At 42.1% G+C, this 16,040-nt stretch overlaps 2 protein-coding genes across 2 annotated transcripts; both read right to left on the minus strand.

Moving 5' to 3' along the window:
* Positions 1–5,421: 5,421 nt before the first annotated feature.
* On the minus strand, positions 5,422–7,274 carry LOC106608205 (cytosolic 5'-nucleotidase 1A-like). Its single transcript, XM_082976126.1, has 2 exons — positions 7,147–7,274; positions 5,422–6,488 (listed from the first exon to the last, which is right to left on the minus strand). The coding sequence occupies exons 1-2, from the start codon at positions 7,180–7,182 to the stop codon at positions 6,111–6,113; spliced, it is 414 nt and encodes a 137-aa protein (XP_082832252.1). The 5' UTR covers positions 7,183–7,274; the 3' UTR covers positions 5,422–6,110.
* Positions 7,275–11,689: 4,415 nt separating this feature from the next.
* Positions 11,690–14,885, minus strand: LOC145879762 (cytosolic 5'-nucleotidase 1A). Its single transcript, XM_082976127.1, has 2 exons — positions 14,757–14,885; positions 11,690–12,175 (listed from the first exon to the last, which is right to left on the minus strand). Exons 1-2 carry the CDS (start codon positions 14,878–14,880, stop codon positions 12,042–12,044), a joined length of 258 nt encoding a protein of 85 aa, XP_082832253.1. The 5' UTR covers positions 14,881–14,885; the 3' UTR covers positions 11,690–12,041.
* Between the last annotated feature and the right edge of the window lie 1,155 nt (positions 14,886–16,040).

Here is a 16,040-nt window from a genome sequence, read left to right on the forward strand (position 1 = left end):
TATGATACTCTGTTACAACCCAAACTCAACCAGACTACTTCCTCGAACAATGTGATAGCTAAACCAAGTCACTCACTCACATGAGTACAGACATTTAAGCTATTACAACTCATCACACTCTCACAATAGCAAATTCTTTACTCATATGATACAATACGTCTTAAATCACCTGTTCTCCTGGCATATAAATGTCAACTATGTGGAGTATTTGTTCCAGCATCCCAGGACCCCACCATGGGGACGATGGGAGGTGGTCCATGCCATTCCTTCTGTTCCATTTCATTGGTTTTTGTGGGGAGAAACCCCTCCCTCTTGAAGGTCCCTGTGGTGGGGATCCCCTCCCTCTGGAAGGTCCCTGTGGTGGGGATCTCCTCCCTCTGGAAGGTCCCTGTGGTGGGGATCTCCTCCCTCTGGAAGGTCCCTGTGGTGGGATCTCCTCCCTCTGGAAGGTCCCTGTGGTGGGGATCCCCTCCCTCTGGAAGGTCCCTGTGGTGGGGATCTCCTCCCTCTGGAAGGTCCCTGTGGTGGGGAGCTCCTCCCTCTGGAAGGTCCCTGTGGTGGGGATCTCCTCCCTCTGGAAGGTCCCTGTGGTGGGGATCCCCTCCCTCTGGAAGGTCCCTGTGGTGGGGATCCCCTCCCTCTGGAAGGTCCCTGTGGTGGGGATCCCCTCCCTCTGGAAGGTCCCTGTGGTGGGGATCTCCTCCCTCTGGAAGGTCCCTGTGGTGGGGAGCTCCTCCCTCTGGAAGATCCCTGTGGTGGGGATCCCCTCCCTCTGGAAAGGCCCTGTTTCTGTGCAGGGATGCTGTCTGTCTGGAGGATCCCCTAAATTTCAGGTGCCACAGGGATGTCCTCAAGGAGCTATCCAGCACAGGTGGAGTGTAGGAGACACACAAAGACATTACAATCACAATTATAATCACCTGAGAGACTACTACCTGAGCTACTACTACCTGAGATACTACTACTAATTTGTAAGTCGCTCTGGATAAGAGCGTCTGCTAAATGACTTAAATGTAAATGTAAATGTACTACCTGAAAGACTACTACTACCTGAGAGACTACTACTGCCTGAAAGACTACTACTACCTGAGAGACTACTACCTGAGAGACTACTACCTGAGAGACTATTACCTGAAAGACTACTATTACCTGAGAGACTACTACCTGACAGACTACTACAGGAGAGACTACTACCTGAGAGACTATTACCTGAAAGACTACTATTACCATAGAGACTACTACTACCTTAGAGACTATTACCTGAAAGACTACTACTACCTGAGAGACTATTACCTGAGAGACTATTACCTGAAAGACTACTACTACCTGAGAGACTACTACCTGAGAGACTACTACCTGAGAGACTATTACCTGAAAGACTACTACTACCTGAGAGACTACTACCTGAGAGACTACTACCTGAGAGACTATTACCTGAAAGACTACTATTACCTGAGAGACTACTACCTGACAGACTACTACAGGAGAGACTATTACCTGAGAGACTACTACCTGAGAGACTATTACCTGAGAGACTATTACCTGAAAGACTACTACTACCTGAGAGACTACTACCTGAGAGACTACTACCTGAGAGACTACTTACCTGAAAGACTACTATTACCTGAGAGACTACTACCTGACAGACTACTACAGGAGAGACTATTACCATAGAGACTACTACTGAGCGACTATTACCTGAGAGACTATTACCTGAAAGACTACTACTACCTGAGAGACTATTACCTGAGAGACTACTACTACCTGAGAGACTACTACCTGAGAGACTACTACCTGAGAGCACTACTACCTGAGAGACTATTACCTGAAAGACTACTACTACCTGAGAGACTATTACCTGAGAGACTACTACTACCTGAGAGACTACTACCTGAGAGACTACTACCTGAGAGACTACTACTACCTGAGAGACTACTACCTGAGAGACTACTACCTGAGAGACTACTACCTGAGAGACTATTACCTGAAAGACTACTACTACCTGAGAGACTACTACCTGAGAGACTACTACCTGAGAGACTATTACCTGAGAGACTACTACCTGAGAGACTACTACCTGAGAGACTATTACCTGAGAGACTACTACTACCTGAGAGACTACTACCTGAGAGACTATTACCTGAGAGACTACTACTACCTGAGAGACTACTACCTGAGAGACTATTACCTGAGAGACTACTACTACCTGAGAGACTATTACCTGAGAGACTATTACCTGAGAGACTACTACCTGAGAGACTATTACCTGAGAGACTACTACCTGAGAGACTACTACCTGAGAGACTACTACCTGAGAGACTATTACCTGAGAGACTACTACCTGAGAGACTACTACCTGAGAGACTATTACCTGAGAGACTACTACTACCTGAGAGACTACTACCTGAGAGACTACTACCTGAGAGACTACTACTACCTGAGAGACTACTACCTGAGAGACTACTACTACCTGAGAGACTACTACCTGAGAGACTACTACCTGAGAGACTACTACTACCTGAGAGACTACTACCTGAGAGACTACTACCTGAGAGACTACTACTACCTGAGAGACACCACTCTGCAACTCAATAAACTGGCCCTGCATGGTATTCAGCTGCCCCTGCATTAGGTTCATCGCCTACTGCTAGTTGTTTACCTGTCTATGGGCTGCATAATCTCATCACCTAGCAGACATCAAGAGGGTTTATCAGACTGAGATTAAGAGACTTGGACCATCTTTAGGATTCTGTCACACCCAATTTTCATTTCATTGGAAATGCACCTCAGTGCAGATGTTACATGTGTTATGTAGAAAAACCTTACCCTAATATGGGTCCACCACGGAATGATACTATACAATCATGGGGATGTCTACCCGTTCATGGCTTACTGATGGAGGAACATGAGCAAGATTTCAGGACAAAGCCTTGGTTTACCAATGATATATTCATCACACCACAACTATTCAACTGTACAAATGAAGTCAAACCTTACTCCATTGGTGGTTGTTCATAGAGGACTTTTGGGAAAGTTACCAGAAATGTGCAACCTTACATCAGACCAATCAGAAGTGCAGTGTATAAATAGTTACCTCGAGGAGCGTTATCCATGGTTTGCTTTCTCAGATAAAGGCAATTTAATGATACACAAGCCTTCAGGCAACTTTCTATCTTGTGCCTGGATAATGGAACCACAGAACTAGAATAAGATTATATTTGTATGGATGGAACATCAGAAGTATCCCTCCGTATTATGGCATCATAATCATAACTGCATCACCAATCGTTAAATCTAGATCATCAATGTCATAGCAACCAGAGACTCTTCTATTGATTGAGACATAATCAATTAATAGTTCCATACAATTCCATATCATGTTGAATTCAGATTGAATAAGTAACATGTAGGATACTTAAACTATTGCCTGCAATCCTATGAGGATTAAATGCCCAATGCCAGAATCATGACACAGGACAGCACAAGGTCTAATGGAACACTGAGTATCAGGCATTTACACAGCGGAACTTTAAGATACATTCTAAAATCCACAAACTCAATTCATAGAGCCTTAAAATGTGCACGTTCTAAAATCCCCTGAAACTAAATACATATAGCCTTAAAATGTGCACTTGTGTACAGAACCATCTTTGTTACACTAGCAATCTATAGTATAGTCCTTACTGCACATCTGCCTCCAACTCTGTTTTAGGCCCATCAATGTCTTAAAGAAATGTCATCACTAAACAACTGAATATGTTCCTCTATAAATAGACCTGCAACACATTGCAGTTAGTGGACAGACATTGGGTTGAATTACAGTATTTTAGGCCATCACAGATTCCAGTTGGTGACCTGGATAATGTGGCTGCTGTTGGAATCCTCCTGCTCCTCCTCCTATGGAACAGGACCCAGCTGACCTCAATACATGTCATTATCATATCACAGTTTCCTGTTGGCATTATACAGCCATATCACTGTGTGTAGATGTTGTGTCACTGCTATGTAACACAGTCTAAAGACGTGCCACATGCTAGCCCCCTGGGAGCAGGATACAGTCAAGTGTTGTTGCTCTTGTAGACACCAAAACATCCCCAATGGACCCCCATGAATCCCCCATCATGACACACACTTATCACCAACAGATACAATTTGCACACTCACACATATACACACACACACACACACACACACACACACACACACACACACACACACACACACACACACACACACACACACACACACACAGTATAGTGGCTGTGTGACGACGATGCGATGTCTCTCATAGAAAGCAGCAGGGTACTATGTGCCTCTAATCCTTTGTTATTAATTGTGTCTTAAACAAGCGGCGCCTACTCAGTCCTCCTGGTGTCAGCAGCACCCAGAGTATCCATGGAAACTGCAGGCTGGGCCCAGCTCATGGAGAGATGCAGTCTGTTGCCCGACAGGCAGAAAATGCCTCATGTAAATAGTGTGAATGAGAGTGCCCTCGGGTGGTGTGTTCTTGCAAGTGCATTGAAGAGAATATAAAACAAGGGTCTCGATCAACTCAAACAGGGGAAAGATGACGTATGGAGGATTGTGCTCTAGAATCAGAATTAGTTTGTTAGGTATTTGATTGGTTTAGTCTAGTTTTAAAACACAAGTGAATGTGCATGTGAGAGCAAAAACAATGCTAGAGCAAAGGCCAATGTAAACAACACAAACCAGTGAAAAAAAAGAATCTGCCATTTTGTATCCAGCAACACCATCTACCGGTGAGATTTGATAATACATAAAAACATGAATCAGTCATTCACATCTATTACAGTTCATATCAGGAAATCAGCCAATTGAAATAGATTCATTAGGCCCTAATCTATGGATTTCACATGACTGGGCAAGGGCGTAGGCCCACCCACTTGGGAGCAAGGCCCAGTTAATCAGAGTTTTTCACCACAAAAGGGCTTTATTAGTGACAGAAATACTCCTCAGTTTCATCAGCTGTCCGTGTGACTGGTCTCAGACGATCCCACAGGTGAAGAAACCGGATGTCGAGGTCCTGGGCTGACGTGGTCTGCGGTTGTGAGGCCGGTTGTACGTACTGCCAAATTCTCTAGAACAACGTTGGAGGCAGCATATGGTAGAGAAATGAACATTCAATTCTCTGGCAACAGCTCTGGTAGACATTCCTGCATTCAGCATGCCAATTGAGTGCTCCTTCAAAACTTCATACGTCTGTGGCATTGTGTGTGTGACAAAACTGCATATTTTTTTCCCCCAGCACAAGGTGCACCTGTGTAATGATCATGCTGTTTAATCAGCTTCTTGATATGCCACACCTGTCAGATGGATGGACTATCTTGGCAAAGGAGAAATGCTCACTAACAGGGATGTAAATTTGTGCACAACATTTGAGAGAAATAAGTTTTTTGTTCATATGGAACATTTCTGGGATCTTTTATTTCAGCTCATGAAACATGGGAAAAACACTTTATGTGTTGCATTTATATATAGAACCCTTTAGAACCCTTTATGTTCAGTTAAAACTGAAAAAAATAAACAAACAATTGTGTATATTCAGCTGTAAACTATTTGGAACACAACGCCTGACACGTAACATTTTACTAGTGAAACAGATATGTTGAACTAGCTTGCTTGAGGTTTTGATATAACATATAGCCTAATACAGCTTTACTAAGAGCAAGGTGAGGTTATGTCTAAAAACTAGTATTATTAAATGGAATAAGAAAATGGAATAGATTAGAACAATGCATGGATAGTAAAAATAATGATGATTAAAGAGTTGCTCCTAAAGTTCAGTACATTTCAGCCAATATTTTTTTAAGTCATGCTCACGAGCCAAAATGGGTCCTCGAAAAATATGCACAATTGTGTACTACATCATCCATTTTGGATGATATGTCATGTCCTGCAAAAAAATAAATGCAATGTGTTTCTCTCCTGTTAATACAATATTTTCTGATAAAGATGTTTGTAATAAAGTGTAAAAAAGAGAAATAATACAAAATCCTGATAAACAATAAAGGTCCTACAGTTGATGACAGGGTAGTGTGCAACTAAGCCTTTGAATAATGTATGATATCTCCCCACCACTAGGAGGCTCTTTACTTCTTGTCTTTGACATGTTTGGCAGGCTGCTCAATAAGTTCCCCCTTGTGATACTTCTGTCCGATCCCATAAGGCACGTGTGCAGCGATGGTCCCCAGCTCCTTGGCTCCCTCGATGTGGGACATCTGGTCGTCGAAAAATATGTGGGGCCGGATCATCTGCAGGAGGGGCCCTTTGGGGGCCCCGGCTAGGAACAGGGCTTCGTCGATCTCCAGGCCCCAGCTCCTGAGGGTCTTGAGGACACGGGCCCCTGAGCTGGCTGCACTGCGGGCTGTTACCAGGTAGGTACGAATGGGGCAGTTCATACGCTCATTCTTGGCATAGAACTTTCGCTGGAGCTTCCCCAGTGCCTCCAGGAAACACTTCAAGGGACCCTGAGTGAAACAGTGAGACATAGGGTTAGCATAGTATTGTTTTTACTTTTGTCCAAAATCAAAGTAAATAATACATCAATGGGTTCTTCTTTATTGGGATAGTCCCCTATTATAGATGGTCTTTAGATGCTCAAACTATCACCAAGATATTAACTGCCAATGTAGATATGCAACAACTTGGTACGATTAAGTAAGGGTTACGTCAGGGATTAGGGATAGTGGGATAGTTAGTTTAAAAGTTGGTTGCTAGTTAGTTGAAAATCTATAACCCCCGTATACACTCTTATAAAAAAGGGTTACAAAAGGGTTTTTCGGCTGTCCCCACAGGATAACCCTGTTTGGTTCCCGATAGAACCCTTTTTGGTCCCGGGTAGTACCCTTTTGAGTTCCATGTAAAACCCTCTGTGGAAAGGGTTCTACCTGGAACCAAAAAGTGTTCATCAAAGGGTTTCCTATGGGGACAGCCAAAGAACCCCTTTACATTGTAGATAGCCCATTTTTTCTAACAGTGTAGGAGACTCCAAATCAGGAAATCTGAAGAAAAAAAGCAATGTCAAACATTTACATAAAATGTAGGCATGTAGTACTTCAGATCCTCTCGTGATCACCTTTTTAAGAGGTATGTTCTCAAACTCCTGCTCGTGCTCAAAGAACTTACCCAGGCCACGTTGTTTCGCGATGATCTCCGACTCATCAGAGAAGAGGACAGCGTCTCCGTCAAAGGCTACTTTCAGCTGTGTGTCGGACAGCTGGTTTTCCACATCTCCACATGTAAACATGGTCGCTGCAGCAATGCCTGTTTATAAAATATTATTAGGGTTTTATACATTCTGATAACAAATAATCTCATCATTTTTAAATATTAATAATAGTTAATGATCTTTAAATATTTCTGTTCCATAAACCAGAATTCACATTTTTTTGTTGCTGGAATTTATTTGTTGCTCGAAGCAGCCAACTACTTGTCCTAGGAATTGGTCATTTTAGGGATTTGAGTCTGGATTGGCTATTTCAGGCCTCAGATCAATTTAAGAGTATAATTATTGATTTTAATATGACTCAACTGATCTCAAAATGTGAAAAACCTTGTTAGATTCTTATTGATTGATTTAATTCTTACTAATAACCCCCATAAATAGTGTCTAGTACAGGTATTCCCAAACTGGGGTACACGCAATGCCGTCGGGGGTACGCCAAGTAAAAATGTGATTCACATTTTTTTAAATTAAAATTTAAAAAAACAATTAGTTGCCTCGTTTCACTGGCAAAAATAAAATTAAACAATTTAGTGATCAGCGAAGTAACAACACAATGTCAAATACAGGTAGCCTAGTCAAATAATTAACATCCAATCACATTAACCGTTACTCTCTCACGGGAATTCCACTAACGGTCCGTATGTAGCCAAACGCAGCTGCTGCTCATTCCGTTGACTTGAAAATGTATAAATGGTTTAAAAAAGTAAGGCCCACGTCCATAGAGACACATACCAGCTCTACTGGTAGTACTGCTACTACCAGCAGTACTACATCTGCACCTGTCGACGACACAAGTTGTTCTGCTTCCATGAGCACATCCAATGCTAGCATCAGTATTTCTACATTTGTTGTTAGCCCAGCTAGCATGGACACTGACAGTTGTGAATCCGATGCAGCCGAAGAGCTACTGCCCCCTTACCCGGGAAAGCACTGAACAACAGGACGTTGGACCATTGAGGAGACGCTAATATGATGAGAACTACATTGATTTGGGGTTCACTTATATTGGAAGTAGTGCCTTTCCTCAGCCACAGTGTGTTATGTGTGCAAAAGTACTATGTCACAACTCGATGAATCCTTCACTCTTGCACAGACATTTAGAAACAAACATGCCAATTTTAAAAATAAGCAGCGGGAGTTTTTTGAGCAAGAATTAAGATGACTTTCGAGCAGTAAGATGTATAAAAGTAAAAGATACCATTAATAAGAAGTGGCTAGAAGCGTCTTATATGGTGAGCTACCGAGTGGCTAGGACAGGTGAGCACCATACTATTGTGGAGGACTTAATCCATCTTGCTGCTGTGGATATGGCTGGGACAATGCTGGGGGAAATGACCCCAAAAAACTATACAGACAAAGACTTCATCAAACAACACTGTTTCACAAAACGTCAGTGACATGGCAAGAGATGCTTTGAAACAATTAACATACAACATACAAGCCAGTGAATTCTACACGTTACAGCTGGATGAGTCAACAGACGTGGCAGGCCTGGCACAGCTCCTGGTATATGTTACGTTTATGGGGGTCAATTAAGGAAGACACCCTCTTCAAAGGCAACCTGCCTAAATGACTACAGACCCGTAGCACTCATGTCCGTAGCCATGAAGTGCTTTGAAAGGCTGGTAATGGCTCACATCAACACCATTATCCCAGAAACCCTAGACCCACTCCAATTTGCATACAGCCCAAACAGATCCACAGATGATGCAATCTCTATTGCACTCCACACTGCCCTTTCCCACCTGGACAAAAGGAACACTTGTGAGAATTCTATTCATTGACCACAGCTCAGCGTTCAACACCATAAGACTCCTGAACAGGTAATCAAATGGCTACCCGGACTATTTGCATTGTGTGCCCCCCCAACCCCTCTTTTTACGCTGCTGCTACTCTCTGTTTATCATATATGCATAGTCACTTTAACTATACATTCATGTACATACTACCTCAATTGGGCCGACCAACCAGTGCTCCCGCACATTGGCTAACCGGGCTATCTGCATTCTTTTATTCTACTGCTACTCTCTATTCATCATATATGCATAGTCGCTTTAACCATATCTACATGTACATACTACCTCAATCAGCCTGACTAACCGGTGTCTGTATGTAGCCTCGCAATTTTTATAGCCTCGCTACTGTATATAGCCTGTCTTTTCACTGTTGTTTTATTTCTTTACTTGCCTATTGTTCACCTAATACCTTTTTTGCACTATTGGTTAGAGCCTGTAAGTAAGCATTTCACTGTAAGGTCTACACCTGTTGTATTCGGCGCACGTGACAAATAAACTTTGATATGATTTGATTCTGCAAACCATTGGAAACCAGGACAACAGGAGAGGATATTTTTAAAGTAATGGACAGCTTTGTGACATCAAATGGACTTTGGTGGTCAAGATGTGTTGGTATCTGTACTGATGGCGCAAAAGCCATGACAGGGAGACATAGTGGATTGCTCCCGACGCCACTTGGGTACACTGCAGCATCCACTGAGAGGCTCTTGCTGCCAAGGGAATGCCTGACAGCTTGAAAGATGTTTTGGACACTACAGTGAAAATGGTTAACTTTGTTAAAGCAAGGCCCCTGAACTCTTGTGTTTTTTCTGCATTATGCAATGATATGGGCAGCGACCATGTAACGCTTTTGCAACATACTTAAGTGCGCTTTTATCAAGGGGAAAGGTGTTGACACATTTTTTAAAATTGAGAGAAGAGCTTAAAGTTTTCATTACTGACCATAATGTTCACTTGTCTGACCGATTGCATGATGACGAGTTTTTCACACGACTGGCCTATCTGGGTGATGTTTTTTCTCACCTGAATGATCTGAATCTGGGATTACAGGGACTCTTCGTAACTATATTCAATGTGCGGGACAAAATTGAGGCTATGATTAAGAAGTTGGAGCTCTGCTCTGTCTGCATTAACAAGGACAACACACAGGTCTTTCCATCATTGTATGATTTTTTTGTGTGCAAATGAACTCAAGCTTACGGACAATGTCAAATGTGATATAGCAAACCACCTGAGTGAGTTGGGTGCGCAATTACTTTCCTGAAACGGATGACAAACAACTGGCTTGGTTATCCCTTTCATGCCCTGCCTCCAGTCCACTTACCGATATCTGAACAAGAGAGCCTCATCGAAATTGCAACAAGCGGTTCTGTAAAAATGGAATTTAAATCAAAAGCCACTGCCATACTTCTGGACTGAGCTGCGCTCAGAGTATCCTGCCTTGGCAAATAGCGCAGTTAAGACACCGATTCCCTTTGCAACCACATACCTATGTGAGAGTGGATTCTCAGCCATCACTAGCATGAAAACTAAATACAAGCACAGACTGTGAGTGGGGAAAGACAGAGACTCCAAAGACAGAACGTGTCTCCTTCCTGAGCGGTATGACGGCTGCGTGGACCCATGGTGTTTATACTTGCATACTATTGTTTGAACAGATGAACGTGGTACCTTCAAGCGTTTGGAAATTGCTCCCAAGAATGAAGCAAACTTGTGGAGGTCTACAATGTTTTTTTCTGAGGTCTTGGCTGATTTTCCCATGATGTCAAGCAGAGGCACTGAGTTTGAAGGTAGGCCTTGAAAAACATCCACAGGTACACCTCCAATTGACAATTAGCCTATCAGAAACTTCTAAAGCCATGACATCATTTTCTGGAATTTTCCAAGCTGTTTTAAGGCAGTCAACTTAGTGTGTTAACTTCTGACCCACTGGAATTGTGATAGATTATTTAACTTAAAATTCACTGTCTGTAAACAATTGTTATAAAAATGACTTGTGTCATGCACAAAGTAGATGTCGTACCGACTTCCCAAAACTATAGTTTGATAAACAAGAAATTTGTGGAGAGGTTGAAAAACAAGTTTTAATGACTCCAACCTAAGTGTATGTAAACTTCCGACTTCAACTGTGTATATATAGTGTGTGTGTGTGTGTAGTTTTAATGACAATGTAAACTTCCGACTTCGGAAGTTTACATAGTCATTAAAACTACACACACACACACACACACACACACACACACACACACACACACACACACACACACACACACACACACACACACACACACACACACACACTAAGAAGATAAAACTGCTTCTCCAATTAAAATCCCTGATCACACTTGTAGGTGATGTCATGGCGACGTTGGCTAACTAAGCTCATGTGTAAATACATGTAATCAGGTCTAAGTTGTCTCACGCCGAACTGCACTTCTGCAGGCCGTTAAATCAAAGCCACTCCTTCAATTTAAAGTAGGTTTTGACAAAAATGTAAATGTGTAATTTTCATAAAGTTGGGGTAATAAAATGTTCAACTACTTAAGACATTGGCTCCAATCTAGGATGTGCTTTAATGAACAACTAAGTAATAATTCTTCACTTCTCTCATTGACTTCTCAAGCCCCGGCCTGGACTGTTTGGTCTGTTTCACAAGCTTTCCTGGAAGTGTCGCGATGTTGTACTTCTGGGTTTAGGAAATCCCAGTGGAGGCTGGTGGAAGGAGCTATAGGAGGACAGGCTCATTGTAATAGCTGGAATGGAATAAATGGAAGGGTAGCAAACACATCACACGTATGGAAACCACATGTTTGACTCCGTTCCATTGATTCCATTACAGCCATTACAATGAGTCACAACCTATTACAACAGCATCAACCATGCATTACAGCTGTAGGCTATTCTATAAAGTGTTACCAAAATGTACATCTAGAGTTGTTGACTTAGCACCCATGCTAAGCTAAACCAGTTAAATCCCTAGAGGACAAAAAACACTGTCATCACCACCTACCCTCCTCAATGGCCTCAGTGACTTTCTTTCCATCCTTGGAGAGGTACAGGTTGGTCATGTAGGCTTTCAGATAGCCAATGGGGCTTTGCCCTCCCGTCATACAGAATCTCTCAATGGTTAAATCTGTCAGATAGACGAAACAACAAACATTATCACCGTATAGAAATGTGATGTATAGTTATCAGGGTGGTAGCCAAAGATGGCCACTACATATCATGAACAGGCATAAACAATAAAAACATATTTGGTCAAAAGAGCAGCATTAAAGCTGCAATATGTAACTTTTTGGTGACCCAACTAAATGCACATAGAAATATGAGTTATAGATCTTTCATTCACATTAGAAGCAAGTCTAACAAGCGGTAGATATCTTCTATTTGTATGCTTCCCGTTAAGTACATTTTTTTCATCTTTTGCTTTCGGTTTGTATACCAGGTGAAAATACAATATTTTTGTCTATGGAAAATATATTTCACACCCGTTTAGATAGTCAGTCATTGTACTGTTTGTTTAGAATTGTTTAGAATTTTAGCAACAAGGAAATGATGGAGCGATTTCTGCATATTGTACCTTTTAACCTGTTGGGTCTAGGGGGCAGCATTTGCACGTCTGGATAAAAAAAATGTACCCGATTTAATCTGGTTACTAATCCTACCCAGTAACTAGAATATGCATATACTTATTATATATGGATAGAAAACACTCTAAAGTTTCCAAAACTGTTTGAATGGTGTCTGTGAGTATAACAGAACTCATTTGGCAGGCAAAACCCTGAGACATTTTCTGACAGGAAGTGGATACCTGATGTGTTGTATTGACTTTAAACCTATCCCATTGAAAAACACAGGGGTTTAGGAATATTTTGGCACTTCCTATTGCTTCCACTAGATGTCACCAGCCTTTACAAAGTGTTTTGAGTCTTCTGGAGGGAGATCTGACCGAACAAGAGCCATGGAACGATGATGTCCCATTAGACACCTGGCGCGCGAGTTCATGTTGGGTACCCTCGTTCCAATACGTTATAAAAGAGTATGCATTCGTCCACCTTGAATATTATTCATGTTCTGGTTAAAAAAGGCCCTAATGATTTATGCTATACAACGTTTGACATGTTTGAACGAACGGAAATATATTTTTTCCCCTCGTTCATGACGAGAAGTCCGGCTGGCTTACATCATGTGCTAACGAGACGGAGATTTTTGGACATAAATGATGAGCTTTTTTGAACAAAACTACATTCGTTATGGACCTGTGATACCTGGAAGTGACATCTGATGAAGAGAATCAAAGGTAATGGATTATTTACATAGTATTTTCGATTTTAGATCTCCCCAACATGACGTCTAGTCTGTATCGCAACGCGTATTTTTCTGGGCGCAGTGCTCAGATTATTGCAAAGTGTGATTTCCCAGTAAGGTTATTTTTAAATCTGGCAAGTTGATTGCGTTCAAGAGATGTAAATCTATAATTCTTTAAATGACAATATAATATTTTACCAATGTTTTCTAATTTTAATTATTTAATTTGTTACGCTGACTTGACTGCCGGTTATTGGAGGGAAACGATTTCCTCAACATCAATGCCATAGTAAAACGCTGTTTTTGGATATAAATATGAACTTGATAGAACTAAAAATGCATGCATTGTCTAACATAATGTCCTAGGAGTGTCATCTGATGGAGATTGTAAAAGGTTAGTGCATCATTTTAGCTGGTTTTATGGTTTTGGTGACCCTGTCTTTGACTTGACAAAACATTACACACAACTCTTGTAAATGTACTGTCCTAACATACTCTAAATTTATGCTTTCGCCGTAAAACCTTTTTGAAATCGTAAAACGTGGTTAGATTAAGGAGATGTTTATCTTTCAAATGGTGTAAAATAGTTGTATTTTTGAAAAATTTGAATTTTGACATTTATTTGGATTCAAATTTGCCGCTCTTGAAATGCACCTGCTGTTGATGGAGTGCACCACGGGTGGCACGCTAGCGTCCCACCTAGCCCCAAGAGGTTTTAAATTGGATGTCCAATCATTCAATGGACCCTGAAAAAGAGCACCACCAACTGGTACTGGTTTAAATATATAGGTACAACTGTTCCAGAGTCCCGGTAAGACAACTGATAACAAGCAGGAGATAGGGATACATACAATCCACACTTTATTGCCTATTCACCAAACAGACACACACGACTTCACAAAGGAGGGAACTAGTAGTATTGATAGTGTTTAGTGTCAAAGATGCTTGGTCAGGGAATGTCCAAAGTCAGAATTGTTCATGTAGATGGTCCAGAAATTAGTTGAGGTGGTGCAGGGTTCTTATGACATGTTGTCTCTGCAACCCTAAGTTCAAAGCACAGACTGTGTTGCGGGTTTGAAATCCCCACCAGGTACAGCCTGTGATTGACTGACCAGGTCACATTAATCTAACCGAAGAGTGTTCTGGAAGGGCCTTTTGCAACCCCCTAGCAACAGAGTAGCCAGGGCCAGAGGTGTGAAGCCAGGGGGTGGTAACCGCTGCAGGGCTGGAGTTTCTCTATAAAGTTTGTGTCTCTGTGTCCCAGGGTCAGAGAGGGTTTGAGATTTTAACAGGTCCCATACTTTACATTACAAAACAGGTGTGTCTTATAACATTGTAGCCATGGCTGTAACATTGCAGTACGCGTGACAGAGCATGTAGGCGTGTTGTATGCGTGTTTTACGCACCGTAGTGGTTGATGCTGTTGATGAGGCGCACCCCGACCTGGGCGTGGTTATTAGTCATCAGGACGATATCAAACAGCTCCTCACTGTCGGGGTAGAGCTGCCTCAGTCTGGAGTTCACCGTCATCAGAGCCTGCAGTGTGTGTGAGTGTGTTTTCAGGGATTATGAAACGATGACACAACCTGGCTGATGTGTACTAGACTAGACCAACTACAACCTGGCTGGTTTGTACTAGACTAGACCGACTACAACCTGGCTGGTTTGTACTAGACTAGACCAACTACAACCTGGCTGGTTTGTACTAGACTAGACCGACTACAACCTGGCTGGTTTGTACTAGACTAGACCGACTACAACCTGGCTGGTTTGTACTAGACTAGACCAACTACAACCTGGCTGGTTTGTACTAGACTAGACCAACTACAACCTGGCTGGTTTGTACTAGACTAGACCAACTACAACCTGGCTGGTTTGTACTAGACTAGACCGACTACAACCTGGCTGGTTTGTACTAGACTAGACCGACTACAACCTGGCTGGTTTGTACTAGACTAGACCAACTACAACCTGGCTGGTTTGTACTAGACTAGACCGACTACAACCTGGCTGGTTTGTACTAGACTAGACCAACTACAACCTGGCTGGTTTGTACTAGACTAGACCAACTACAACCTGGCTGGTTTGTACTAGACTAGACCGACTACAACCTGGCTGGTGTGTATTAGACTGAAAGCCACCCCTCCAATAAGCCACACCTCCAATCTCATAGAAAGCCACCTCTACAATATATTATAAAAAAAGGCTCAAAATTAAACACCTCCCATCACAAAATGATTATTTTTCAAACCTTTACACAAGGGTTCCTCAAATTAACTTTTCAGAGGGGTTCCTCAAGGAAACCTTTTTCAACTGGAAAGGTTCTGTAGGTGTGGCAACCCTAAAAGTTTTTCCAGGCACCTTTACTTCTAAGAGTGTAGTGCAGCTTAAATAGGGAAAAACAAGAATAATCTGCCAAAGTGTCATTCATGCATTGATGTGTAGATGGTGCCTAACAGTGGGAAACAATGTTGGCTATTGTAATTCTGAGCAAAACACTATTCTAGATGCATTACACAAATTGTATCTAGGCCTAAAGACATTGGCAACACAGAGTGAATGACGTTTCCCTTCACCTACAATACAGAATCTATATGAAGTCGTAGCACAACCCCACCCTGTGATACTCCCATGTACAGACATGGAGGTAGTCCATATCTTTAGTTAATTCAATCCCTCTAATATACCTT

The sequence above is a fragment of the Salmo salar genome, chromosome 06 (genome assembly GCF_965601325.2).
Source record: "Salmo salar chromosome 06, fSalSal1, whole genome shotgun sequence".
NCBI lineage: Eukaryota > Metazoa > Chordata > Actinopteri > Salmoniformes > Salmonidae > Salmo > Salmo salar.

What these genes read in the sequence shown, in the direction of transcription:
- LOC106608205 (XM_082976126.1), bottom strand. Translation starts at nt 7,182, where the DNA reads ATGAGTCGGAGATCATCGCGAAACAACGTGGCCTGG. An exon ending in CGCGAAACAACGTGGCCTGG is followed by an intron (nt 6,489 to 7,146) that starts GTAAGTTCTTTG and finishes TGTTTCACTCAG; the next exon opens with GGTCCCTTGAAGTGTTTCCT.
- LOC145879762 (XM_082976127.1), bottom strand. Translation starts at nt 14,880, where the DNA reads ATGACGGTGAACTCCAGACTGAGGCAGCTCTACCCCGACAGTGAGGAG. An exon ending in CAACAGCATCAACCACTACG is followed by an intron (nt 12,176 to 14,756) that starts GTGCGTAAAACA and finishes TCTATCTGACAG; the next exon opens with ATTTAACCATTGAGAGATTC.